At 38.4% G+C, this 26,728-nt stretch overlaps 1 protein-coding gene across 1 annotated transcript; it reads left to right on the top strand.

Moving 5' to 3' along the window:
- Positions 1-26,368, top strand: shc3 (SHC (Src homology 2 domain containing) transforming protein 3). Its single transcript, XM_036529128.1, has 12 exons — positions 1-1,209; positions 15,699-15,769; positions 17,918-17,981; positions 18,450-18,569; positions 18,946-18,999; positions 20,546-20,597; positions 21,801-21,930; positions 22,366-22,522; positions 23,129-23,225; positions 24,339-24,530; positions 24,986-25,281; positions 26,076-26,368. The coding sequence occupies exons 1-12, from the start codon at positions 637-639 to the stop codon at positions 26,202-26,204; spliced, it is 1,935 nt and encodes a 644-aa protein (XP_036385021.1). The 5' UTR covers positions 1-636; the 3' UTR covers positions 26,205-26,368.
- Positions 26,369-26,728: the final 360 nt, after the last annotated feature.

Genomic DNA, 26,728 nt, shown 5'->3' on the forward strand with positions numbered 1-26,728 from the left:
GGAAAGACAAGACAGAAGCAGATTGATCAATTTTGGATTAAAAAGTGTTTGCTCTCGTTTAGTGCTTTTTCTGTGATTTTCCTTCCTTTCCTACTGATGGACTATGAAAGGATAGCATTCCTGCGGTGGAGAGGAAATATCAGTCTAGGAAATTTGAGAATTGATTGGTTCTAGTGTGCTGTAAGTGGGAGGATTTTTTTTGCTACAGGAAGTGATTTGCAGTGTTCACTGAGCCTTTTGTTGAAAAGGGTCTTCTCAGATCTGTGAGTCATGCTTTTGCTGCGAGCGGGTAGGCAACTGTGAGAGGGCTTCAGGATCTCAACCATATTCCACCTCTCCGTCTCTGGACCTCGCTGACGGAAGACAGCATCCTGGCAGCTTTTTGAAGCCTTTCCCCCCCCTTTCATGTTCTGCTTTAATGGATTGTGTGTTTTTCTTTCCTTTTTTTAACCACTAAAACTGGATTGCATCTCTGGTTTCCTCATAGCAACAACGACCTAAACCAGAACCGCAGCAGGAAAAAATTACATCGGACTGCCCGTGATTGCTATGAGGCATTTGCTATGTTAAAGGAGGGGATAATTAGCTTGGCATCACATCTGCCAGTGCGCATGTAAGGCAGGCAGATAGAAGGGCATGCTTCACCGTACCAAATACAACCGCTTCAGGAATGAGTCTGTGACGTCCGTCGATGAGCTTCTCCACAATCTCTCCATGAACCCCAAGGTTTCGGCAGCCCCCACAGCCTCTGCCGAGCCCCCGTACTCCCCGCCGGCCGAGGTGCTCCACGCCGACCCCGAGGATGGCGGCACCACCCTCTGCACCCTCATCAACAAGGTGTCCAACCTGAAATTCGCCAACACCGGCAGCCTGCTGGGCATCAAGAGCCTCCCCTCCGCAGTCAAAGACCTGGCGGCGTCCAAGCTGCAAGGAGGGAGCGGTGGCGGCGGCACTGGCAGCCCTGGTCCCACGTCCACTGCAGCAGCGTCCAGCAGCACTGCCTGCAGCCCCGCCACCGGCCCTCTGTGCTCGCAACAGGACCCGGGCGGCATGAGTGCGGCGGGCGCGGGGAAGAAGAGCCGGCTGGAGGAGGCACACCTGGGGGGAGAGGACTGGAATCCCAGCGGCAATGTTGTGAATAAACCCCCCAGAGGGTGGCTGCACTCCAGCGAGAAGATCTCTGGACCTGGCGTGACGTACATCGTAAAGGTTGGTCTCCCGTTTCCCTTTCTTTCTGCCCATTCTCTCTTTTCCCTCAATGACTGAGGTGTGAAAAAAAAGGCACGGCTGCCTCTGTTTGTGACAACGCACGGGGGTAAATGTGGAAGGAGAGGGGAAGAAAAGCAGGCAGTAAATAATGCATGCAACAGGGGAAGGTCACCGTTATAAAATTGGAGAAATCTGGATTGCAAAACAAAAGCATGCGTCTTCATCTTTTGTGTGAAGAGTGTTGTGTTGTTGTGTCCATTTTTTTTTTCTCGGTTTGTGTTTTTCTCTCTCTCTCTCTCTCTCTCTCTCTCCTGAATGTTCTCATTTTGTCTACAGGTCTGTTTTTATCCCTGTGTTGCATGTATATATGGCATACAGTATGTCAGAAATGTTTGTTTTTTTCAAGCCAATGGCTTCTTTGCCTCATGGTACTGATACAAGAAAACAGTCATCAGAAATTCAGCACACTGCCTCTCTCCACCTCCATTCTATGACTGCTGCAATGTACCAGTATATTCAGTCTCTGTGTTCTGACAGACCACATAGATACAGTCATATGGTATATGAATAACTTAGTGGGGTTAAGCATACATCGTAGATATATTTACAGTAAGCCTATTCTGTAAAAAAGGAAGACACACAGATGAACTGTTAAAGCTGTGTAGGAAATGGTCGTATATGTACCCATGATATGTGCATGCAGTATGTGTAAGCCATAGTTCCTACAATGTATATGATTTGGATGAAGTATTTTTAGATTATATTGTATGTGTCCAATTTAGATGCTATTTCCATCTAAAGTAGATTACGTTCTACATCATTTAAAATAAAATGGAGTAATCATAGTGCTTTTTGGTACCATACGTACATCGAAGCTGTTCGAAATGGACGTTCTTAAGAAATCAGCATCATGAAGCTAAACAGACAGTAGCTACCTGTATTTGTTTGGTGCATCCAATGAACATCAAAACAATGTGATGAGAATCTGAGGAAAACTGACAAACATACGTATATTATATATTTTGAGTTTAACTATTGGTCATAGCAGTAATATTATAACTTCTAATCAAAATGGACACCACATGCAAATAGACAAGAAAGAAAATATCACTTATATATGATATAAGTTGAAATTTGTATTCTACACCTATTGTTAATGTAAAATCTATGCTAACACTAGATAAGGCTATTTGTGAATAGTTACAAAACCAAACCAGATCAGAGAGACAGTTCAGTAAATCAAAACACTGATTAGTTGGAATGTTAGGGGAGTCTCTACTTTTACAACATCCTCACTCATACAACAGTGTGAGCGCAGTCCCAACATTATCAACAATTAGGCACTGGGGCAGTGTGCATTTGACATGCCCAGTCGATACACTGAAAATGGACCCAGTCTGGAGCACACTCTCACCAAGCTTTCTCATGGCTGTGCACTGAGTTCAATGTGCAATTCCGCTTGCAGCACTTTTAATTAGTGTCATGTGCCTGGCCATACACATCATGCACCATTAGGTTAAGAAGACCATGATGGAAATCGACAGTCTTCTCTATCTCTTATCCTGTAGGCAGAGAAACTGTGCCTGAGAACTTACTGTTTTGGCAGTATATCTTTGTGTATTTCGGCACATCCTGTATGTGCCATTGTTTTAATCATCAGAGGTGTATTGGTTTTATTTAACTCTTGTGCTTTTTGCCATTGCGCTGTGTGTCTAGTGTCACGTAACTAATGTTACATACAAACAATATTCGATCTGCAAATTCTCAAAGGCGTTTGTGTGTGCTGGTGCTGTAAATACATATCTAAAATACATATCTAAACTAACAGTTTTCTGGAGAAACAATTTGAATTGAAATTATGTGGATTATTTGTGCAGAATACTGTAGGGAAAAAAATAATTGCTGTTGCTGTACATGGATGTTTAATGAAAATGGCAAAAAAAAAAAAAAAACAGCTCATGATCAGCTCAAGATAATGTGTGTCACTTAGCTTTTATGGTTAAATAAACAAATTTATGATTAATATGATTGTATTAACTTGAACCTAGATAATTCAAGCAATGCAGTATTCAAACAGCAACAAAGTATGAAATCAATAAAAAAGACCTTGTGTAATTTAAATTTACACAATTTGTGTTAGAGCTCTCATAGTATGAAATATTATCATGATTCACCTTGTTTTAAATAATGAATTATTTTCACAGAACATTTTTCATTAATTGATAGTTTTTTAATTCTTAATAAGTTTTTTCACAGAAAATGTTAATTTCTTGAGTGAGTGTCATAGCTAGATGTTTATGTTATTGAAATCAACGTGTATGTGAATCCACCACAGGCACAGACGTCACCCTCCTGAGTCATAATAAGACCTCCAGTAGTTTCACATGTGAATTTCCTGGGTCTTTTGTGCAGTGAGCTAATGGTGTCTCTTGTCAGGAGTTGTACCATGTGGTTCGGAAGGTCGCATGCTCAGTCTCAACTTGGACTACACTGATTACACTGGTTCCATGACTTGGATACATGGCACTGAGGTAGGGGTGGGCAATATGGATTTAAAATGGTAGCTATTTATTGTGATATTGTGTTATTGTTCTATTTAACAAAAATACAGCGTGACGATTAAAACATCAGAGGTAAAGGTTAACATACACAGTACACAAGCTTGTGCATGAAAAACAGAAAGATTCAAACCACACAACAGAATTTTCTTCTAAAAAAGAAAATAACAAAAATAAAGAAGCATAGCATCAGACAATAGTCTTAATACTTGGTGTCACGATTTTCTGTCAAGGGGAACCATCCTAGTCATTCCTGCTGGCCTCAGTGCTACCAGTAATTTTCTCAGATGGTGAATCCATGGATGGAATGGCACAAATTTTTATTTCTGTCCAAAATTACATGTTCTGAACAAGAAAGCTATTTCACATATCTGCACATTTTTGTTATCAGAGTATGAAGGTGCATATCCTTATGATCTATTCGCATTTAGCTGATAGATCTACAGTCCTGATACATCTACCAAGTGAATTTCAGATTGCATGCCTTTTGTCCACCACATATCACTCATTTATAAACAGTAATTTGAGATTATATATATTTTTCAGAGAAAAGATAATTTGGATTAATTTGATTTACAAGGAATTTTATAATAGAAAGTAGTTTATGGGACAGGTTTTGTCGTATTTCGTATACTTATTTTGTAAGTATAAAGTAGCAAATACAGTTGATAATTTAAAAAGGACACTTCTCAGCTGCAACTATGTTTGATTTCATTTGCCCCAGTAAATGCAATTAAAATGGATAGAGAAGGTTAGGATATCCCCAACAAAATGTACATTAGTTGTCATGAAACTAGGAAAAATGACTGCCTGGTGTAGTGTTAAATGGGCACTCCTTATTCGTGGGGAATATTGTATGAGAACTCGGCTCATTAAGAAGAAACATGCCAATCCAATCTGCACCTAAACACAGACAGACAAGTCCCAGACCCAAACAATATCATATGTGAAATTTATATGAATACTATACATTTTATTACAGTATTACTAGTTTAAACAACTACAGTTAAACTGGTTCCAATGAAAGTCTTTCCGGTGACTGGGGATGCTGTGTGTTTAGAGAAGGACAACGTTGCATGTGAACAAGAGCCTGCGACGAGCAGTGACGTCACAACCTTGAGTCATAAAAGCTTGATAAGTCCCTCTATGCCAGGTAAAGTGTTTTGCAAGGTGTGCCAGCCATGTCTGTGATTGGGAGTTGCATCATCATTATGAAGGTCACAGGTTCTATCCCAAATAGGCCCACACCCACTACACCAGGAAAACAGAACTGACATGGTGTAAAGGGCAAATTTATATGTGACACTATTTAACATGTTCATGAATTTAGCTGGCAATTCATAAATTATTATTTTGGACTGCTGACCAATAAAGCCTCGCCAGGATGACTTGATTTCACAAATCTCCAGTCTCGCAAACTAGTGCCTTACCAGTGAAACAGCCCATGACAAAATAGTTTGACATGTTTGTGGTGACACTTCCTATTCCAAAAATAACTTCAAAGTTAATGAAGCTGCAGCTCAAAGGGTTTTCATTTCAAATCAAGATTTGTTCTTTATGGCCTGGATTTGTGAAAAGATAATTAAGACTATTGAAAATATACTATTCCATATATTTCATCACAGAACAGATAACCACAAACCACCAAGGAATGCAGACAAAGTGTATGTATAGGCTATATGGAAAACAAAATACTTGCAAACAAGTATGAATGTTAAAAAGGGATTTTAATTTGAATGTTTAGTTATACCTGTAAGTTAGATGCAAAACATCATCACGGTAGAGTAGAAAATCCCTGCAGCCAAGTATTTGATGTGGGACATCAAAAAAATCTTTGTCAAGTGAGAACCTCCAGGCCAAGGCTTTCAAAAATATATTCAAATATACACCTCTGACTGAAAATATTACGTCATACAGTAATTCTTCTAAATGCATTGAGTTCAAGTAAAACAATGACAATACAATTTAAATTACAATTTAAATTACAATTAATACCTAATACATTACTCTACATTTAAGGATACTTTACTACCAAGTTAGAAATGAAAAAGCAAAGTAATAAAAACAAAGCTAAATGAAATACACTTCATGTGAGTTTTGGCATTAACAAGTCATACAAAATGAAACAAAGCAAATGAATTGTCCTCCTCTGAATTGCTTTAAGATGCACAGACATGCATTGCTTTCCACTGTCATCATTTTCATTTCACTTCAGTTGCTTACACTTGTATTTCCATGTACAGTGTTCAATTATGTATTAAATAACATAACCTTTTTAATTTGCATCATTTTAGTTGTCTTTTTTTTCTAGATACCATATATTTTAATTGCTGGGTCTTGGAGTGTGGCTGACTCCCACAGAGTGGGTTGCAATTTTTTTCATAAGAAGATCATGGAATGTTTGTATATGTTTCATTCAGTCCTTTGGAGGTCCAATTCAAGTCGAATGGCCAATTTTGTACACAAAATCAGAAATGACTTTTTTTTTTGTCATGGTAGATGTGAACTTTAATTTGGTGTAGAGGATTAAGATTCATAGAAGATATAAGATAAAATGTCATAAAAATACGGAGGGTAGAGCTTAGGCTAGATTAGCCTAATTATAGGCAACTCTAACTAACTCTCACTAGTTATTGCCTATATTTTTTTCTCATGCCATGCTGATATTATTACTGCCTGCAGGAATCTAGCTATTTGCTGACTCATACTGATTTCTCTGTAGCTAGCTAGATATCACCTTTTAAAGGTCCATGTTCAAGATGCTGTGTATCGGCCTCATAAAACAACAGCAATGAAGTTTGCAGAGTGTCAAGAGCAGGAGAGGTACATTCAGTTGTTCTAGCACAGAGTCAGTGTGCTTCCCTCAGTAAGCCAAGCAAGTTTTTATGAGCAGTGATTTTAAACCCACATTATATAAATTACAAAAAAAAAAAAAAATGAACATGTAAAAAAGTGAGTGAGGCTCATCTCTTTGTATGTAATAGGGATAGGTCTGCTCTCCTTTGATCTGTCCATAGTGGACAGATCTGTTGCTTTGAGTGGCCTGTAATTGCTTTGTAATACTCACATCATGAATATGGATGTAAAAACATACAGCCAATTTTCATAGCTAGGTAACTGACCAACAAAATAGATGAAAATTTGATGAGTGAGCCACCTTGCTAGATGAGTCTTGCACCCCATAATAATATTGCTTCAGGAGAGAAAAATACATGTAGCTAGCCAGCTCAGAAATATTTGTGCTATATTTAGTTTAAGCCTACACATCTCATTTTTAATAGTATATTTTCTTTTGTCCTCAGGTCATCTATTAGTTTCTGTCTATTATCAATCATTTTACTTGAACTAGACATACAAAGGCTACAGCAGAGGTCAGCTCCTTAGTGACAGATATTGACAGAGTATTACTCGTGACACAAAAAGCTATTAACAATAACGCAATGAAACTTCACTAGCACATAAGTGAAAAAAATAAAGCCATTTAGAATCTGAATTCATTTCTCTTTCAAATGTGTTTCTTGCACTAATTACAGAAGCACTTACCACAGACAATATATGGAGAAAAAGTTGTGCTGCTAGGACCATGAATGTATTCAATTTAGTGCCTGTTGTGTTCAGTTTAGTTTCCGGATGCCAGTTGGCACAGCAAGAAGCACTGCTTTCTTTAGTCTTGCCATACAGGTATCTTAAGGAGATGCAGCTATGTAGCAGGAATTCCATAGTCTACACTGTCTAAGGTTCAACAAGGGTATCATAAGAATCTTGGTGAAGGAGGGGAAATGAATGTAAACAATTTATAGAGTATCATTATATTATGCATATTTGCCTTAATTCTGTATTTACTTAGATTTTTTAATGAAAATTTTAACTCTAGCCTGTGCTCATGAACACACAAACATGATGGATTCATCCCTGCGCGGAAATAGTAGTTTTTATGTTTCCTTAGTGACTTATCTTTTTTTAAGAATGCAAGTGGTAGTTTGGTCTTTGTCTTTTTTACTTTTCAGAATGTTAACCTTGTGTAGAATGTAGACTTTATTTTGGCCTTATAATGTCATGATTTCTTTTTTCTTTTTTGGCTGGCAAATGATGTCAGTTTGGTTTGGGATTTTGAAATAAAGCTGGCAACTGTGTGAGTGTAGGGGTATGAAAGTACTTTGTTCCTGTAGCAAGATACTAGCAAAAGGATGTTTCGCACATTAATGATACTGTAAAACAGTCACGCTATTCCTCTATGAAAACTCTGATCAATCTCACAAGATCAGTGCTTTTGCCACATATTTTAAAAGCCAAAACTAAAATAAACAGTTACTGTACAATTGGCAAGAAACAAAGGCTTGTCATCCTTAATGTGGGTGATCTACCAATTAGGACATCACTTTTTCTGTGGATTTATTGTTGGTGGATTAGCAGTTCCCTCCTACCTGCTGTAACAGCACCTGTCCAAAATCCTGGTGTGTCTTTTTAGCTCTCAACAGTAACTCTGTGTGGTGTATGCAAATATATTTTACACTATGGATGTATGATGAGGGTGGATCTGGGTTTGGATGGCCAGTTTAATAAGTAATAAATAGGCATATTAGAGTACCAGCACTCTGGCATGAGATCTGACAAGTGACATAAAGCCTGAACCCCCTATGAAATAAGCACAGTACAATAGCTAATGATGCCTGACCTGACTTTAACTCATATGCATATACACAAAAATTCATTTGCCACCATGCCCATAACCAGCTATGAGGTCACCGAGGTCCGGACCTCAGTAATGTTTTTAGAGCTAAAAATAAAATTTGAAGCTAAATACAATTGGATAAAAAAAATCAGTGTTTGAGAACTTCTCCGAGATGAGTGCATGCTTAATTCAGTTTAGAATTGTTATTTAGTGTCCGCTGTGTGTGAGTTGTGAGAGAGGGTGCGAGCGCAGCCCCTTGAATCATTAGCACTTCCACTGACAGCAGCAATTGGAATTTACGCACGTTGGCAGCAGCAGGTGGCTTGTGTGTGCACTGGCAGCATACCGTTCGGTAAGACAAAGCAATGATGGTTATGCCATTATCTGTAAGAAACGTTCAAAACAGTAACCTGATACAGCGTCCAGAGTAAAGGCAATTGTATGAAACATACATACATACTCTGGCCATGATGAAGGCTAGGCTATTTCTTTCATATTAGTAGGCTAGCTAACGTTTCACACAACGCCATTGATTGAAAAACAGCTTATGTAGTTAATGGTATCAATAATAGTAGGCCTACAAAACATTTCAAAGCCAAATTTGGCTAATAAGTGTATAATGACGTTAGCTTGTAATGGCGTTACTCTCAAGCATCTTTTATTTTTATAGCTAGCTAAGGTTTCTATGTATGTAATGTTTACATGTGTAATTTTGACAAAGTCTAAACCCCCCAGGTCACATGGTATTGGGACAAACCATTTTTTAAGTTGCAGGGGGGGAGTTCTGTTATAAGATATTTAAATTATTTATATTTAAAAAATATTATTATATTATTTTTGTTTAGTATTTAGTCTTTTGAAATAAATAAAAAATAGTTGTTGTTGTTGATTGATTGTTGTTGTTGGTTTTTATTCATTATTTTGGAACCAAGACACCCTCAACTGAAAAACAGACATGACAAAAACTGTCAATATAGGAACATCATGACAAATTTCAAGTTAAATGAAGCATAGGATGCACATAATGTTTGTGTGATATTATAACATGCTTTCCGTTAATAGGAAAAATATGATATTTTTGAAGAAAATAGTTACAATAAATATAATTGTCATCAATGGACATGGAATGTACCCCAAATTATAGAATGACTACGTTTTTGTCAGATGTTAGCAAACTTGCCACGAAGCTAAATAAATGTGTGTCTAACCAGCTACACACTGCATTTGACTAGTTAGCTAAATAACATTACTGGTTAAGGTTCCATTAAGTTGATTTTTTTAAACTCTGAAACTGAGGTTAGCTGAATAGTTAGCTGGTAAAGTAGCTAATATTGTCTGTTAGTATTTGTGTATTTGCAGATACAGTACTATGACATAACTTTATGCTGTACATTACAGTGCTTACTACTTGTTGGCTAGCTAGCTAGCTATATTAGCCAGCTAGCTAGTACGCAAGTAATGGAAGGAAAACAAACACAATAAGAATTGCGCATATATCAATAACGTAATGCAAGTTATGTAATTAATTAAATCAGTAATAATAAAATATTGCGCATGCTGAGAGCTACAGTGCCCTTCATATTCATTCATACTTCTGACTAACAAAAGCACAATATACAAATGTACAAAATGTATGAAAATGGTTATTTTCCATCTTCAACATGTTATATTTCACTATTATTGGAATTACATACAGCAATTGTACTCAGCTGTTACCTATGTTCTGGAGATACAGGGGATTAGGAAGTCCAGCATGTACCATTACATTCTGACCACTCTAGTTTCTTTTGCCACGTAGGTTAAGATTGACCAAAAACAAACATTCTAGCATGACAATGATCCTAAACATCCATCCAAATCCACACAAACAACAACACAAAATAAATGTTCTCAACAGGTCATCTGAATCGCCAGCACTCAATCCAAAGAAAAGTGTGCGGTTTAACTTAAGAAAGCCATACACGAATAAAAACGGACCTGCAAATCTAAATATGAAATATTGAAGCCTAATTTTGAACCTTGGTACCTAATCAGTGTTGACATATAAGGCCATACAGTTGGCAAATCAAAATGAAAGATAATTTATTTTAAACACGTTTTTGCTGACCACTGAGGTTATGCTGCCATATTAGCATTTTAGGTATTAGCTTAGTTAGCTACCTAGCTTTCATGCACAACTATGATGGCAGCCATCTCTTTGATAAAGGTCAGAAAGTCACTTCACAGGCAGATTTTTGGCTAAATATTAATATTAACCAATGGTAGGAAGTATAAATTCCAGAGAGTTGATGTAATATGATAATAATATGGTAAGACTAGGAAGCATAAACAGAAAACAAGGAAGAAAGGACAAATGGTCCAGGTGTTTTGGCACTTTTGGCATCATGTGGCCATGCGAGATTGTATGTGCATGTGGAGACGGATAAAATCAGAAATGCCATTTTCAGTCATGCACGAGACCAAGGAGGTAGTACTTATACAACAAATTATGTAGGTTTTCAGCTTACTGGTTAGTCTCCTCAAATGTATTGTTTTAATATGATACAGTTGAGCTAGATCTTTAAAAGAGACAATAATTTGTAAAAATTATTAAAATTTTATATATATGTTTTTTATTTTTTTATATTTTTGTATTATTATTAAAATATTATATTTCTTGTAGCTAATGTCCTTTTTCCGGTGCCCCCCCCCCCCCTTTTTTTTAAACTTTTACTTGAACTTTTTGCTTGACATCCAGGGTAACAGAATCATGACATCCAGGATAACAGAATCACTGTGAGCAAAATACAGCCCCTTACCCAACTAATGAATACTTGTGAATGGACATGTTTGATGGACATGTTCATTTCTGAGGTCATAGTCCAGGGGTGAATTCCAGACAGCCTTTTTCTCACTTGTCTGAAGCTCTTCTTGAAATGGTTCTTGTCACAAATTAGAGTTGGTCCCAATCCAGAAGGAGGAACATTCACTCACCCTCGAATGCTCCATGTATACATGCTTCACATTGATTGGACTCCACCTAAATCATCTGTTTTTTTATGATGTTCAGATTAGGTATACAATAAGTTAATGCTAACATTAGCACGTGGGCTTGCTGTGTTCTTGCTTAGGTTAATGGCTGTTTTTCCTGATCCAAAGTGAATGAACTATGTTAGACCTTGATGAGTTTTTTTTTTGGACACTTTCCCTTTTTGCACAATATTACCTCCTTTGTTGATATTTGGTGACAGTTTTAGAAATGTAGCTCAGAGCTTCACCTGATGCATGGCAGACACCTAAAAATCAGTGGAATACTACATCAGCATCATCTACAGCAACAGCAACTATGCTCCAGCTAAGCAATGAAGTGTCTACATTCAGCTCCTGTAGACATTAACATTTGTAAGTATGTTAAAACAATAATACATGATACTACTTCATTTCTGGCATAAAAACCTGCGAATAATGCAACCCTATATAGTCTCAGGGATAATTACCTTTCCATCATTTTCAGGCTAGCTGAATTTACCCTGTGATCTCACACTGTAGCTGAGCACACAAGAGCAAGATGCTCACCAAAATCCCTGAGTGCAATTCTGTGTAACATGCAGCTCAGGGTAAGAAACACACTGAACAGTTTGTGTAGCTGGATGACAGTGGATGACCTGGGTGATTGTTAACCAACCAGGTAGTTAACCACAGTTAGCCAGCCTGTCAGAAATTGATTTTATTGTTACTTGTGCTTATTTTGGTGTCTGAGCATTCAAGTAGAGGACAAGCAATCTGTTAAATTCTCATTCTGAGCCTAAAATTGAGTGCTGAGCTACTTAACATTATACAGATTATACAGATAAATTACAATGGTAGTCAAGGAAGATGAAAATGCAGCAAATTATATTTTATAGTATAGTAAGTTGTCCTACACTAAAAGAAAAACATAATTTATGCAATATAATATTATTTCATTAAAAAAATCAGCATTTCATAGAATAAAATAAATGTCATCCATACAACGTCATCCATCTTCCAGCCTCTCCCCTTTCTTCTGGATGTTGTACCTTTTAAATGTGACTGTATTCAGGATATACCAGCCTGTCGTGCCTTATTGCATTAGTACATGTATATACTGTGAAAAACATTAATAAACAAACTGGTTTGAGTATCCTGCTAAGACTGAAAATCAGCACTGACAGCACTGCCCTGACTTCATGTGAAACAAGTATGCCTGTTTTTGTCTTCCCTATTTATACTCTAATAACTAGATGGTCAGTGCTTTAAAAACCAATTTATAGTGACCTACAGTATATAGGCTTGTACAGCCCACAAAACATCAAAACATCACAGGGTAATTTTAGGGGGAAATCTTTAAGGAAGTAACTGCATCTTTCACAATAACAAGTACATTAACTGAAGGCAACTTCAAGGTTTGGTTTGGAAGGGCTACATTCAAATTTATTCCAATATACGGAAACAAATATGCACAAAGAATTGTTTTGGTTTATTTTATTTTGTATAATAAATTAAGTAATGCACAGATGTGTGGTATTTTCAAACTATTTTGCATAAGCGTAATGTAATGTAAATGGTTTGAATGTTGCAGATGCTTTAACTCAGATTTTGGTGTGTATAGTTTTGTTCTTGTGTAGGGGGTTGCAAACCAGGTTTTAGGTAAGGAATACTGGTTAGCTTCAGGTGCCCATTTTGACAAATGTAGGGATACTTAAAGACTAGCCAGCGTAAATGAAATTAAGCAACTATTTGGTGAGATTCCTGGAATGAGAACCTAGATTTTCCAAAGGAATTTCAGTGAGGAAAGTGTGCCGTGACATTGGGTCATCAGTTGAAATTCATTCATCCTAACAGACATTTTAAAGAGGCCTTTTCCACAAATCATTTATTTGGTTTTACAGTCATTACACTGTAGATAAGATAGTTAGCTAGCTAACCTGACTAGCTCAGCTCGTAAACTCCTCTAGTTTGATCACAGTTTATCTTGATAGGCTAACCATTGAATTATCATGCACAATATGCTAAGTGGTCCAATTAGTGTTGTCCTGCAACAGTGAACATTTGGAGAGTTGAAATACTGTTTTAGGAAGTATACCTGATGAGCTATGGAAAAGAAAAATACTGTAGCTTTTATATTACTTGGAGTATATTTGCTATACTTGTACTTTAAAAATCATTGGGTTATCAGGTGTTTTATGCTATTTATGCTACCAAGTGTTTTAGGTAAGACTATTTGGTTATCACATAACTAGTAAGTGACAGTGATTTCTTTCTCAGTAGAGCCAAACTGAGACCCAGATTGGGTGTTATGAGATAACACCCTGCCCATGTTGTAAGGACCATAAGTTGGGAAAATAAAATATGGATGGAGGAAAAATGTTGAGTAGGAAATTATGTCAGATGTCACTCAAACGGCAATATCCTGGGTTGAGTACTTCATTCTGGGTTGAATATTATTATAGGCTGCAAGGCAAGTGACCATAATATAAGTAGGGAGGCATGATGATCTCAAATGATGACTAAATTGCAGGGCACATGTATGGTACGATTATTGTTCCAGCTACTGCCATTCAGCTTTAAGGTACAGCAAGGTTTTCATGCAAAATCATAAGCCGCTATGACACCGTATGCAACATATTTCGCAAATGATTCATTTCACACTCTCCTCTGTCTTTATTGCCTTGCTTTTAATCCTAATACACTGAAGGTTTGGATATGTTTATTTTCAAACCGTGGATCAGTTCAGCAGAAATGAAAATGCTGAAACACATACGCTACTGATACAGTCTTACTGAAGTCAAGTGAACTGTAGTGGCTTACAGTACTCAACCAGCTGGTCATCATTATATACATTTTAGTCATGACACCTTTAAATGTATTATAACGCCTGCTTTTATTACTCCAGAGAAAGAGAGAAAACACTTCTTCCTTTCTGTCAACACCAAATTGTTTAAATTCTTTAATACCACATTACATAGTATGTAGTAGAATTGGGAGTAAAGTTATGGGTATGTGATGAGTTTACAATACACCTGCTTCTGTTTGTTTTGGGAGTTAGAGCATGAGTCTGGGTAAGAGAAGCACATCTTTTTTCCCAGAACAAAATGTTCCCAGCTTGTGATATTAGTCAGAGAGAAAGTGTGGGTGGTTATTTTACTGCATGGGATAGGGGCACAATTAGATTAATTGGATCATACTGCGCTGACAGGTGTGTCTTGGTAAGAGCAAATTACCTCTCATTCTTCTAGGTCACTGTACTTGCATCATCTTGTCCAACTCAGTGTTATTCCACTTAGCTTGAAGTCTATAACCAGATACAAGAAAACCCTGGGTGTTTATCAGGGGGGTTTCAGTTGGCAGCTCTGGGTATATTACATAATGTTAATAGTGTCATTCAATATTTGTTATATTTGTACTGACACTGATGCTGTCAATGTTGCACAAATAAGTCTGAGGTGAAAAAATCAGTTAACCCAATGGTGGAGATCAAGATATGTCTTTGAGTACGTGTGCGCTTGTAGAAAACTATTTAAATGTGTAAAGTCGGAGAAGCTGCCTTTTAAAGGTCAAAATGCTGTTGGAAGGTAATGCTGTACAACAATATATATATACACACAAATTAATGTTGTTGTTGTTGTTGTTGTGTGTGTGTGTCTGTGTATGTGTGTGTGTGACAGAGAGAGAGAGAGAGAGAGAGAGAGAGAGAGACAGACAGACAGACAGAGAGAGAGAGTATTTTTCACTCACTATAAGCTGCCAGCCACAGAAATTTATTTCACTTGTGCAAATTACATCACATCAAAGATATAAAAGATATTTTAGTAATATATCAAAGATATTTTAGTAATATATTTTAGTGATAATTACTTTGATGTGATTCATGGGTGAATTACACTCATTTTTCGCAGCAATACGTTGGTACAATCGGCATTTTGGATGTCATACTTCATCACACTTCATTTACATGAAAATGGGACACTGCACAAGAGAAAAACATACAGTTAAATTTGAGGAAAGTTTTCACCCCCGGCATGAACTACACATAATGATTATTACCCCCACATTGAGCGTATTGAATTCAGCTCTGTATTTTTATCTGTCTGTCGGTCTGCCTACATTAAAAGGGCACAGTAACTGTGATTTACCAGTAAAGGTTGAAGTTCGATCAATGGGGGAGGGTTTCATTGCACCTGTTTGACTTGAAACATTAAAACAGAAATGAGAAAAACAGTGTTGTGTGATGTAACGCTATTGTTTTTCTTCTCTTTCAGTATTTGGGATGTATAGAGGTTCTTCGCTCGATGAGATCACTAGATTTCAATACACGATCACAAATAACAAGGTGAGAAATCAATGGGATGTTAATGTATTGTTCTATTATGTAAAACCGAAGGTGGAAGTGTTTGACCACAAAATGAGAGAAAGAAGCACAGCATTTGCTGTGGTTGTTTATTGAACAGCTAGGCAATCTGGACAGGACAGCTCTGAGGCAGGGACGAGCCTGAATACAGTATGTCACATTCAGTTTTCTGCTTCAGTTACTGGAGTCAGTGGCATTAACATGTGCCCAGGGCCCCTCGATATGGCTCTCCATTGATTACAGAGAACTGTGCCAGGCTATTGACTCTGGTAATTGACTTCCTTTGCAGTGAGAATAAAAAACATACTTTATCTGCATTTATTTTAAAACACACCTGAAAGTGACTGTTTTCATCTCTTCACCAAGAATTGCAGTTGAAAGGGGGCAACCAAAACTGAGAAAGAGGTAGAAGTGATGTGAAAGCATTGTATGAACTTGTCTTGCAGTGCCTCCATGCTGAAATGTGTTGGCCTGGACCTACAGTTGGGAGAACATTTTGTATTACATACACCCAATCATTTTGGTCTTGTTATTTTAAAGCTACTGGCATTTATCATGTTTTAGTTTAAATAGGAGAATTTTTTTCTGAAAATTCATTTCAGGAGGAAATCAGGATTTAAAAAAAGAGAAAGCTGCACCTTTGATGCACAGGCCAACCATAGTGCTGGTTTAGAGTTTTCATCATGACGAGTATCTCATTATATATCACAATTTATGTAAGGCCCCTTCTGCTGTCTAAAAACTTGGTAACCAAGAGGCCCATTACAGTCAATTGTTGGACAATTGACTATAAATTAGCTAGCAAGCTGTATTTCCAGCGAAAGGTAGTCTGTTAGTTAGCTATTTAACTCAAGTCTGAAGACACTTATTATGTTTTAATTTAGCTATCTAGCCCTTGTTTTAGCTTTTTTTCTCAGTAATGTAGTCATGTTATGTCTTTGACATTTTCAGGAAAATTTATAAACCCACACAAACTACACTAGAGAAATTTCAGACAGTCCATGTGAAAACCAACAGCACAAAGCATGTACCAATTTTCTGAGCGCATCTTGTTAATTGCTATTGCTCTTGTCCCACTTGTTCTCTTCCTTAAGACAATGGTGTCTAAACTGTATTGCACTGTAACAGTTTGTTCTAAGAAGATTCTGTAGTTATCCCTGATTTGTTCCAGTGCTTTCAATTGAATCCTTGTGTTTTCCCACACGGTCACAAGCAGATCTTTGTTTCCTCCCAGTTTTGTTAGTACTTTTAATTGGACTGTACACAACTTGCGCATACACTTTGCCACAAAAACCAGATGTGACTGTTAAGTTGTACAGTCAAATTAAAAGTGCTGACAAAATTAGGAGAAAACAAAAATCTCTCTGTGAATGTGTTGAAGAGTACAGGGAATATGCATATGATATGCGTCACACATACGTGCTGTCTTTCAGATCACATCAGTAGAGGACACTGTTTACCACATAAATACACATACTCATTAGTTTAATTTAAAATGTCAGTCTTTTTTTAAAGAACAGGGCATGGCTTTTATGGTCTTAAAAGGGTTCAAGGACATGATTACGGCAAAAAGATCATAAACATCTGCATATTAGTGGGTGTGAAATCATTTGCAAGAACACTGATCAAAATAAATAAAATGACATTTTTTTCCCTGAGATGTACCACAAATAAAGTACCTTTTCACTTGCTGCAGTTGATATGATTTACTGTATATCTATTGGCATTACTCTGTGTGAGAATGTGAAAGAGCTACCTTCCTTGTACACACTTAGAATCATTTGCACAATATGGCTTTCCTCAAATTTGAAAATGATAAATTCTAAATTGAGGTTTGTTAGTTTGCTATCATTCTTTAAGCAGGGTTTGTATGTTTTTACAGCACCATTGGTAGGTTCACTGAGAGTTGAATTTTTTGGGGGTAAACAATGCTAGTGGAGTCTTGTTTCTATTGAGAGGAAAGAGGATCCATTCACATACAGTGTGGTGGCTTTGCACGCCACAGAAAGTGTTTATGTTCTGCTTGCCACACGTTTGTTGCCTAAACGTGAATGAGCTGCACTGTTAACGTTAACCGCTTTCGTTCTGGATGGCAGATCTCAGCACCCTTCTCCCTCTCTCTGTCCCCAGGGAGGCCATCAGTTTGGTGTGCGAGGCTGTCCCAGGTGCCAAAGGAGTGTTTCGTAAGCGCAAGGTACACAGAGAGTGTGTCTGACGGTAACATGCTGTTCCGCGGGGGGCTGTGGTGTGTGGGACTGCGTGGGCGTAGATGCGGCCTACAACTCAAAGGCTGGGAATGCACACAGTGTGCCCAGTGAGTCATGCAGTGCAGAATATCACTAATCAAAGGCAGAATTCGGAATCAGGGTCTGGCAGTGTTTTCAGCCGTTCGGGATCTGTTGTGTGGCACAGCATTGTGCAATACTGATTAGGAGTCTGGCCTCGAAGGGGGCCATGGGTTCAGATCCCAAGCACACCATTGCTACGTCCCTTTAACAAAGCATCTTTAACACCATAAGTTGCCATACAGGTACCATCACTTCCGTTGAAATGGAACATATGAAATATATGCAGTAGGTCACTTTTTGTAAAGGTAACAGCCAAGTGAGTAATGGTAATAATAGAATGCCAGAGGTTGTAACATCGCTGCTCCTGTCTCCAGCCCCCTACTAAGGCTCTGTCCAGTATCCTCGGGAAGAGCAACTTACAGTTCGCCGGAATGAGCATCAACCTGAACATCTCAACCAGCAGCCTGAATCTGATGACACCTGACTCCAAACAGGTAGCTTATCTTTTTAACTGATCGTCTCACTCCTGATTACAGGTCATAGTCTTCACCCTTTGCCAGCCTTAAAAATATGAAACTAAAGCTATTTTGTATTCTTTGAGGGGAAGTATAACACTTACAATAATAATAACAATAAGAAAACATTTTACTGTGCTTGACTAAAATGTTGTCAAATTCCAACATGGCTGTTAAAGATAGGTAAACCTATCTGCAAAATATAGAGTTACACATAGCACAATAGTTAGTAATATTTTATTATTAACAAAAACTGGTATCATGCTTTGTGTTTATGTGACTAAGTTAAATAAAATGTTAAAAACGCATTGACGCACTTGATTGATTATTTCTGTTCTCATGTCTCATTCCACAGATAATAGCAAATCATCACATGCAGTCTATTTCCTTTGCATCTGGTGGGGATCCGGTAAGACCTTCCTGACACAGGTGGAAGTTACAGGGTGTTGGGGAGGCGGGGTGGCATGCTGTTCAGTTAAAGGTGTTCCTACTGTCTTTCTGGTTTATCCATTGAATTGCATTCACATTTAGGCTTGAATCGCATGTACCAGTTATGGTGATCAGTTATGCTGCATACAGTACTGAAATCCAGTATTGAAGGCCTAGTTCTTAGTTTGTCCTTCATTGCTATATTTTTGATTATATAGTATACAATATTATTTGAGAGATTCAAACTTATTCCAAGATCTATAAAGCACCCCAGTAATGCTACTTTGATAAACTGTGAGAAACCCTTGCCATCTGTTTGTAAAGCTTCAGCCAATTTGTGCTCACCATCTGTTTTTACCATATTATTAAATGTATTCTATCTAAGAGCTTTTGTTCTGTATTCCCTCACAATTATTGGTCCAATAGCGTTTAGGGCAGTACATATTGCCAGTATTGCATGAAATGTTGGATATATTGTGTTTTTCAAACTACTCATAAAAATCCTTTTGCATCTCTTAATCGAGTCCCTTGATGGTCATCTCACATTTTAAAGCGTATTTTTCATTTTGTGCATATTTTGATTTTAATAAAACAACCTCTAGTACATTGACCAAGTATTATTATCATCATCATTGATAACAATCACTGTCTTAAAGTAGCTTACATGTTTAAACCATATTAGGATTTCATTAAAACCACAGCCTTACAAACAAATAGTGGAGCTTATGAAAATGTTAAGTGATGGTGGGATAGCTGCCGGTTGAGATTTGTGCCAGACTGTCATGTTTTTGGGTGGCTGCACATGGACACGGGGGCTAAGAATGTACCAGACACACAGTGTCTGGCATTTCTTTTGGTTTTGAAATGCCGAATGTCAAAGACCATGATCCAATAGCAAATTGATTCTCCTGTCACTATGTATTTGCTTAAGTTGAGACAGTGCTGTGTATTAGTGAAGGAGGTGGGCTGTGACCCAGTGGATTCAGGTTCAGTTCCCAGGTGGTGCACTGTTGCTGTGCCCTTTAAAAAATGTGAGCTCAGAAGTAACCCTGGATAGGGACATCGGCTAAGTGAAAAGAATATTTGAAATGTGCATAACAATAGCAACACTAAGTCTTATCATGCTTAAACCGAAAAGCAACAGTAACAAGTGTTTTGACTGATATGTAATGAGATTATAATGAGGGCTGCAGTAAAAACAAGAAATATATTGCCTTTCATTATTTTTTTAATTGTGGCAAAAATCTGATTGGTATTTTGGCAGCTGTCTTAATGTAGAGTAACCTAGCTCTCTAAGTTAGCTTAGCTCTATTAGCTGTATAACAGAGTATGCATTTTGTCTGAATTTTATGACATTTGATTGCACATAGTGGATTGTTATATATAATTATACTGTATATACTGCCATGTGCTGCACATAAATTTCATTATTACTTCTGCTGTCTTACAGATACAAAACACTGATTTATACAGTATGCAACATGCCCCTGTGTGACTTTTGCTCACTTGTCTTTCTCTCATTTCAGGACACTACTGATTATGTTGCCTATGTAGCTAAAGATCCTGTTAACAGAAGAGGTATGTTTTGCTGCCCAGTGGGAAACCTATTTATTTCGTTTACTACACTACTTTGGGTTCATGGGCATACACTCAGTGTGGATTTGCAAAACGTGGACATTACCCATCATGCCGGTAATACATGTATAATAATTAATAATTATAATTATTGGTGTCAATAAAATTAAATCTTGTCTACCTAAAGGTAACTTTGTTAAAGCAAAATTGTCTGCTCATCATAAAAAGTTTGCTAACATGTTCACTCATATGTGTACATGTTTGTTTTGGTATTGCACAGGTTTATGAGTACGAAAGACTGTGCTAGCAAACAAGAACAATTCCTTTTTGCCATGTGATGGTGAGGCAGTAGTTGCCTTTGGTTCTGTCATAGATTCCCCAATAATCTCAAAAGCCTCAGAGCTAAGGCTCCTGGATACTTTGGTTAGAGCAAAGCAAGACACGGGTCACACTGAAATCATTGTTTAAGTTGACTTCAGAGGGATGTAGTCCCTCTCAGGACATTGTTATGTGAAGTATCACAAGGTTGCATTCACCTCCGTACATTTTTGTTGTAATTTTTTTGTTGAGTCTGCTATGTATACATAGGGATCGGACAGAGATAGCAACATGCTAGTTTCCTTACACAGTGGCCATTCATTACATAAATTGGGGAAAAACTATTAATCACTTGCCCTGAAAAAGGATCTTTCATTGCAGCTAGGTCAGCCATGTGACATGGTGGGGCATCAAAGGTGGCCTCTATTCAACCCCGTGTTCCAAGTCTGTAGCACGCATTCAACATGTCTTTAAAGGGATTTAAGCACGGGTTTTCCTTTTTGTAGAGATCCACTCAAAGCAGCTGGAAATTGCAACTTTAAGGAAACTTTATACACAGAATAGTTAAGTGTGGCAACTATGTTAGTAATGGATGGTACTCCCATATCACACCGTGATGCAGCTGGTCAAGATGCTTTCAATGATGCAGCTGTAGAAGTTGCTGAGGATCTGTGGTGACATGCCAAATTTCCTCAGCCTCCTCAGGAAATACAGCCGCTGTTGTGCCTTTTTGACCAGCTGGGTGATGTTAAGTGTCAAAGTGAGGTCATCACAGATGTAGACGCCCAGGAATTTGAAACTGCTCACCCTCTCCACCTCAAGCCTATGGATGTTCAGTGGCTGATGAGTTTTCTTCTCCTTTCTCATGTCCACGATCCTTTTCTAAAGCGTGTCATATTCTGGAGTGCTCTGATGGTCTGGCTCAGGATGTCATCAGCACCATTGGTCAGGCATTTGATCTCCGCTTCCAACAGTACCTGCAGTGTCCCTCCAGCAAACTTCCCACGTTACACGATAGGTGGGTCTTACATGCCTCTTTTTGCTCTAACACCTTTAAAAATCCTTGGATTCATTATTTCAATAGATGAGATTAATCATTTCAATATATGTCTTTTTTATTTTTGATACAAATGTTATCATATGTGTAGATAGCGTAGTATGACTGGTAAAAAAATCTTTTATTATGTTTTACAAAATTTAATTGGAATTGGCTGTCTGCTTTGAATCAATGAAAAATCATTTCAAAAACTGTTGTAAAAATTGTTATTTTACATTTGCACATCTTTCTGCATTAAATGCGATGTAAGAAGGTGCACAGGTCTAACCAACCAACCACGACCAGCATCAGGTTTATAATTTGGCATAAGTCAGTGAATTGAGGGTCTAATTTAGTCCAGCCCTAAACTGGACGCCATGTGCAGGCATTGTTTACATATAGCTTTTTGTGTGAAAGGATGCTGAATATGGAGGAGACCCCGTGGACGGAGGAAGAGGAGGAAGCCGCTGAGCATCCATACTACAACAACATACCGGGGAAGATGCCACCGCCTGGGGGGTTCATTGACACAAGACTGAAGAGCCAGACGTCTGGACCAGCAGAGGGCAGTCAGGTGCATAAATTCACACTATGTTAAAAGTCCAGTGCAGTCATTTTATTTCTAGCATGAGGTGGAAAATAATAATAATATCCAAACCCAACTGCACAGTAAAGGCATACAGACTGTGTTTGAAGAATGACACATCATTCCACTTGTGTAGGAAGACTGCTTGAAGGGGAGGTGCTGGTTAGTCATTGCCGTTCATCATATAGGTGCTGACAGACACATTGAAGAGTCATCAGAGTGCTGCATATAAGATGGGATACTTGAACATTTGCTCTTTTTAAAACATCTTCAAGAACAATAATACAGCACATTGGTCCACAGTGGTGAAATTCAACTTGCAGCATGTTACAATAAGGCCCCTGGCCAAAACCAAGACAGAAAAAGAAAAATATTTATTTAGACACAGCACAATGGCTTTGCACTGTTATTATAAATTCATAAAACTTGACTTTAAGTGACCTATTAAAAGGCAGATTTGACATACTTAATATTGTAGACTTGAATTATCAATAAGCAAAAGGACAGAAACACTTTACACACACACACACACACGTTAAAAGGTACCTCTGAATAGTCTTGTCTCACTCTTCTCCTGGTTGTGCTCCTCCGTAGTCGAGTCCAGTGGCTGGACTAGACCAAACCTATTACCAGGGGAGACACTGTGGAGAGAGCTGGAGTGAGGAGAGGAGGACCTTGCCTGTTCGACAGGGTAAGCTTTCTTTCACCATAGCGGGTGATATATTCAACATGACGAATGGGAAGCACAGAGAGTATTGTCAAATACTCTTGTCAAACAAGTGGCAATTTTGATAACTTTAGGGTAGACAACATACAATTAGGGACAGAGGTTGTGAACAGAGGTTACTGGGACATGGAGGAATTGAGATAGTCACCTTAAAGCCATACTGAAGCTGTTGTTTCACTTGTCTTAATTCGAATAATGACGTCACAATGTGTAGCGTAAGCTTAGCAGTGAATATTAAAAACAAAAATTTCACAAATACAATAAATGGTCTCTTACTATTCTGTCTGTGTGGAGATAATGTCATATTGTATCCTGGTTAGCTTAATTTCAATTTTTCTTAATGAGGCATTACCCAGTGAACTCATTACATTCACTTAACATTGCAGTGACAACAATTGAAAGTATATGTCAGCTCTCAGGCAGGGACTCAGGCACAGATAGAGATGGAGGATGCACAAAAGATTTATTTCAGTCCAATTCAAAATCCAGAAAACGGGGTCAAAAAAAAAATCAAAAAGGCAGGAAAACACAGCGAACAGTACCAAAATCAGATCCGGAAATCGTGGTCAGGAAAACGGGCAAGGTCAACAACAACAACAACAACAACAACAACAACAACAACAACAACTGGCAGGCAGAACAGGGGAAAAAGGGTGGTGGCAGAGCAGGAAAAACTGAGACGAACTTGCAACAAGACAGAGACAAGCAGGGTAGATATAGGGCTGGTCTGATGAGGAGATGGGATGCAGGTGGGCAGGCAGGGAGGTGGAGGCGATCAGGTGATCAGGTGGGCGGGGACTGGGCGGAGAGCGGGGCATGGCTGGAACGCAAGGAAACAGTAAACAAGAGCACATGGACAGGGAAAACAAAAACAAACCGGCTACGATGCCGCAGTACTGACAGTATAAATATTTCATGCTTGCTGACCCAGTTTTAATGAGGAGCTCACCTTTTGCCTGTTGCATCACATACATCAGCTATAACAACGATTACATGAAAAATGTGCTTTGAAAGGTATGTCTTTCTGTGAACTAAACTTTGCTTGTGTTTATTCTCATTTACTTGTTCTGTGTGTAGGTTCAAGTGACATATACAGTCTACCTGAAGGTAAAAGTCAAGTACCAAAAATGGGGGACGTCCCCACTTATGTCAACACCCAGAACATCGACGTCCAGATGCTGGCGGCGCTGCAGGCGGAGTCTGACACTGTGACGGATGGGTCCGCGGGGGTGGCCAAAGATAGTCCCAGGAAAGATCTATTTGATATGAGTAAGAACCGCTGTTAACACTACCACGAGCCAATTAAAGTTCATGCAGCATAATTACAGAGATGTGACAGTTATTGTTTCTGCTCTTTGTGCGCATTTTATTATATCATTTCAGCAAAGGGGCAAAAGGGGTTGGACTTGTCAAAGCACAGCTCTTTCTCGGAGGGATAAATTTAGACTTTTCAACGGCACATGCTGTGGCCTTGGACTTTTAAGTATATGCCATCTTGCCCTACTGTATGGATAATTTAGAGAAGCAAAATCCTGAACATGTATGACATGCCTCCTTTGGGGGCTAAATGCAGGCTCTATTTTTGGACCATACCCAATTAAAGAAACATTAGTGTCATTAAACAATGTATATTTTACATTGCTTAGCTAAGGTATTGCTAAGAAACCACCAGGCCAATACGGCGTAAATAACCAAAGGAAATGAAACTCTGTCATTGTACTCAGAGCCCTTCGAAGACGCCATCCTTACTCAGACCCCAGTCCCTGCGCTCAGCAAGGCCGCGTCGGTGGACAACTCCAGCCCGCTGCTGGTCCGAGCTGCCGCCTTCAAAGCCCATGAGGAGCTGGAGGGACAACCGTGGTACCATCGGGAGATGAGCCGCAAGGAGGCAGAGAAGCTGCTGCGGGAGGACGGCGACTTCCTTGTGCGCAAGAGCGCCACCAACCCGGGCTCCTACGTGCTGACGGGCATGCACAATGGGCTGACCAAGCACCTGCTGCTGGTGGACCCGGAGGGCACGGTGAGTGACGGGGGGCGGGGGAGGCGCGTGTGCGTGTTCTGTCATCTCTCAGAAACTTTGTCATATGTGTGTCACCAAGATTGGGGGCTGGGTTGAAGGCACTGCTACTTACTTTCCTGTCTTGTAGATATAAGAAAATGGTGGAGCCCTGAGAGCTGGTGGTTGAAACAGAATGTATTCAAATGCAAAGGCCATGATCATAGAGCAGGGGCAGGGATAAGATGCAAATGCATTCCTTTTCAGAATGATGGTCATAAAGTCAATCAAAATATCATGTTCATCAAGGCATGAAGCCTCGTTTTATCATTCAAGTCAGTTGGTTGTTCCACTACTTATATACTTGCCTGCGCAACATTATAAAGCTGTTGCCCTGTCTGAAAGAAAATAGTCCTTGTACTGAAAAGTAAACTCACTGTAAAACTAACAACTGACTAAAGCTAGCAACTACACTAAAAAAACACTAGAAATGTCAGCAAACAGACAGCTCAACATTAGCCATCAAAAGTGGAAATCAAAGAAGTTATCTTAGCTAGCCACTAACACTGAGTTCTGGGTTTAATTATTTCATTCTGCTATGATTTAGACTTTAGCTCCTGAAGTTAAAAACCCATGCAAAGTTTTAAGGGAGTGATCCAATTCCTTGACACGTCTTCATCAAAATAACTACATTTTTCAGTAACAACAAAAACAAATGATGTCCATGATGACAGACATATTACTGTCTCAAACCTCTAATACCTGTCAGTCTTTTTTGTCTGATATAAAGCAGTGTTTTGTCTCTCTCATTCTTAAAGGTACGGACAAAAGATCACATATTTGACAGCATCACCCACCTAATTAGCCATCACCGCGACAACAACTTGCCCATAGTCTCTGCCGGGAGTGAACTGTGTCTTAAACAGCCTGTAGCAAGGAAAGAGTGAAAGGTTCTCACGCTGCAATGGAGGAAACAATCTTACTCCTTTCAAACTTGAAACTTGAAGAATACAGAGAATATATTATTGTCACAGATTACTAAAGATGACACTTCCTTTGGAATGTGTATCTGGGCATCTTTTGGCTGCTTGGGAAGGCGGGAAGAGATTTGTTTCAACTGACACGTGATTTATAGAACTACTCTTATTTTGTTGTGATGATTGAAATTCTATATTTTTTGAGGACATAGGTTTAATGAATAGATGTTTATTTGGTGTTTTAAAACAAAAGAGCAACTGTTAATTGTTTAGATTATTTGCAAATTGACCTCAAGGAGGCAAAAAATATTTTAGAATAACCTAATGTTCTAGTTTTGTCTATGAAGCACAACCAGATTTACAGTTGTTGGTAAGACTTAGAGGAAACAAATATTTGAAAAAGATACTCAAGTTAGTATTTAAATATTTTAGGATCTATCTTTTATTGCAGCTAGCGTAACAGTTCATTTGGTAACATTCTATCAAATCACTGT

The sequence above is a fragment of the Megalops cyprinoides genome, chromosome 5 (assembly GCF_013368585.1).
Source record: "Megalops cyprinoides isolate fMegCyp1 chromosome 5, fMegCyp1.pri, whole genome shotgun sequence".
In the NCBI taxonomy this organism is placed as follows: Eukaryota; Metazoa; Chordata; class Actinopteri; order Elopiformes; family Megalopidae; genus Megalops; species Megalops cyprinoides.

Bases quoted from the DNA above. Each gene is read 5' to 3' on its own strand.
- shc3 (XM_036529128.1), top strand. From the start codon at position 637: ATGCTTCACCGTACCAAATACAACCGCTTCAGGAATGAGTCTGTGACG. The intron at 15,770-17,917 runs GTGAGAAATCAA...CTCTGTCCCCAG, and splicing joins ACACGATCACAAATAACAAG to GGAGGCCATCAGTTTGGTGT. The intron at 18,570-18,945 runs GTAGCTTATCTT...CTCATTCCACAG, and splicing joins TGACACCTGACTCCAAACAG to ATAATAGCAAATCATCACAT.